Source organism: Tachysurus vachellii, chromosome 12, assembly GCF_030014155.1.
Source record: "Tachysurus vachellii isolate PV-2020 chromosome 12, HZAU_Pvac_v1, whole genome shotgun sequence".
NCBI lineage: Eukaryota > Metazoa > Chordata > Actinopteri > Siluriformes > Bagridae > Tachysurus > Tachysurus vachellii.
In genome coordinates this window covers 21,642,962-21,645,736 of record NC_083471.1, presented here as the reverse complement: position 1 = coordinate 21,645,736, position 2,775 = coordinate 21,642,962, and the positions used below count along the sequence as shown (strand labels likewise).

The 2,775-nt window shown below is 38.2% G+C and overlaps 1 protein-coding gene across 2 annotated transcripts in view; it reads right to left on the bottom strand.

Annotated features, from left to right (window-relative positions):
• Nucleotides 1-840: 840 nt before the first annotated feature.
• si:ch211-225b11.4 (tRNA (32-2'-O)-methyltransferase regulator THADA) overlaps nt 841-2,775 on the bottom strand; it is a 19,136-nt gene continuing 17,201 nt past the window's right edge. Inside the window, exon 32 of one of the 2 annotated variants that reach the window (XM_060884293.1) lies at nt 841-2,703. In XM_060884293.1, the coding sequence (XP_060740276.1) occupies nt 2,465-2,703 (239 nt within the window). In that variant the 3' untranslated portion in view covers nt 841-2,464. The remainder of the gene's footprint in view (nt 2,704-2,775) is intronic. The other variant, XM_060884294.1, reaches the window with a different exon arrangement.

The window sequence follows — 2,775 nt, the reverse complement described above, 5'->3', positions numbered from 1 at the left end:
CAGAGATCATTTTCCAGGACTTTTCAAATTTAGCTAAAAAAGACAAGGCTCACAGATTCACGGCCTAAAGTAATATGTTCTTCTCTCCAGAAGTCTTAAAAACAACGTACACTTTATGGCTATTACTTAACTATACTTTTAAAGACAATTTGTCATGTGAATGAAATTTCAACATTTCTAAAATAAAAAGAAGGCACATATTAATACACTTTCCTTTCTCAGGCCAATGCCGTCATGCATGCTTTAGTTTGCTGTGCATTCCCCTTGCACATGATATTCAGATTAACAAGGTTAATATAACCTGGTTACCCGTCACCATTTGCTGAAAACATTCGAGCACTTAAACCATTCCTAGCACCTGAAACACAACACAACACAACACAACACAGCGTCATCCTTCACAGCGAGATTAAACAGCATAAAAAACCCGTCAAAACTCAGCGTCCCTGAACAGAGCGCTTTCTGTTACTAACGTTAATTGTTTCGACCAGTTTTAAACTGTTCTTTAAATGATCAAGAACATTTAAAAATAATAATTTTCCAGGACAGCAAGATTTTTTCCAGGACAATTTATGTTTTCTCTCATTTTCCATGTGTTTTCCAGGACTGGAACATTGGTCATTAATTTTCCAGGATTTCCAGGACGCGTGGGAACCCTTAAAACAGGTAGAAGCATTGTACAGGGGTTGTATGCTCCAAAATGTGCTGCCAACATGAAAAATAAGGTATAATATGGTTAACAGACACACATGGACACACACACAGTCAGACACAGGAACAGGGATATACACACACACACACATTTTTATATTTTGTACATTGTTAGGTTGTTCTTCAATATCATCCCTGATGGAAAACAACCCATTTTCTACCCATACTTTTAAACTACCATTCATTATTTTTGTGTCTTAACAGCAAGCGATTGTTTCAAACTACAAATAATTTCTGCAGAGAAAAAGGTCTGATTCTGTATGAAAAGGCAGCTGATTCCACTTTTGGCACAGAAAACATTCAAACAGAAAAAAAAAAAAAACAGGTGCTACGTAGTCATTGGGAAGGATTCTAAAAAAAAAAAAAAATTAATCATGCTGTTGACACAAAGTGAACTCTTCATCTGAAAGATTGGCCTGTAATGAGGCTTAAAGCAAGCAATACTCCATTGCTGTTTCACCCTTAGCCAACTCCATCACAGCTGCTGCCACAAAGATTACATCACGGCCTGATACAAGCACTCCATCTACTGCTGAGGCAACCAGACCAGACACGGCTAATTCAGTGGAATGAGATATGTGAAGGGAAGTAAAGAGGGAGAATATACGACAAACAGGGAAGAGAGAGAGAAGAAAATGGGACGTGAATGCGGTTTATAATGTGGACCAGTGGAGATACTGTGGGTTGGAATAAAGGCAGTTGAAACCAGTTCTGGGGAAACAGCACTCTGAAGCCATGGCATGGTATTGTTTATAATCCACCATGTATCATAATGCTATTCAGAGCACAAATCAAATAGCTCTGATGTCTTTCAACATATCCATGTGATTTACTCCCCATTGTTTTATACACTCATTGTATCATGTAAGTAAACTCCATTCCAGTTTTACAGTCAGAGATGGGACAAATGTACAAATCAGCAGTTTTTAATATACAAGTAAAACAAAAAATCTAAATTTAAAATCACCAAATTATTTCACATAGCAATAAAATCAGATACTATCATGTTATAAATTGTGTATAAAATATTCCTGGTTATGGTCAGACTACATGGTGTTTATGCATGTGATTGTACAAAATGCCCCTTTAATGATTTTGATATTGTAGACGCCACAGCTGCCTGCTGGGAGAAGTGCAAATTCAATGATAACGTTACTTGAGCATGAGCTGACTTTTTGTGAAACGGGGCGCTGCTGAGACGCTCTGAATCAGCTGGGGGATGGAGCTCACTTCTGGGTCTGAAACAAAGAAACTAGCCTCATTCAGATCACAGTCTTAAGATCTCTCTAATTATAGATTTTTTTTAAAACATTACACACTGACGCTTTAAGCTATTAGTAATTTTTCAGTCTCTGGTGCTTTCTCACAGTGTGTATTACAAACAAACAAATATATACACACTATAATGTAGTTTAACTGGGTGTTTTAAAATGTAAAATCGTGACTATTAAATTAAACGGGGAGAAAAAAATCGTGGCCTTCATCCACTGTAAAGTTTTCCGGCTCCCACTTCAATAAAGCTTTCAAATCTTCCAACTCCTTCGCACACAACTCCATCTGAAGGAAGTGGAGCAATGTTTCCGACATTAAGAACCACAACAACATTCAATCATGAATCGACGAATGCTGTTCCTCTACTTTATCTTCAATAGAGGTAGCTAATGGTGTAACGTCATAAATCACTATTAAACCTCAGCGTACGCCTCAAACAATCCCATCCAACAATCCCAAAACCCCTTGCATCAGTTTATACTCATTCTGTTCTGACTGCATTAATAAAACACACTGGGATATAAACTCCACGCAGGCTAAGAAATGTGTGTAAATCCAGCAGGTCCTTCACTAAGACTGAAGGGTCACTCAGGGGTAGAGTTTTTTTGGAAAAGCTTTGTAACTGCAGCAGAAAGGCAGCCTTGGTATACAGCCCACAAAGGGTGCCATGGAAACGTGGCTCCATCAGAACACTCAGCCATTCAGCATCCAGAGAGTCACCTAGAGAACACAGGACACTAATCATGTGACAGATCCAATCAATAATGTTCACGCTGCTTTAACACACAACAT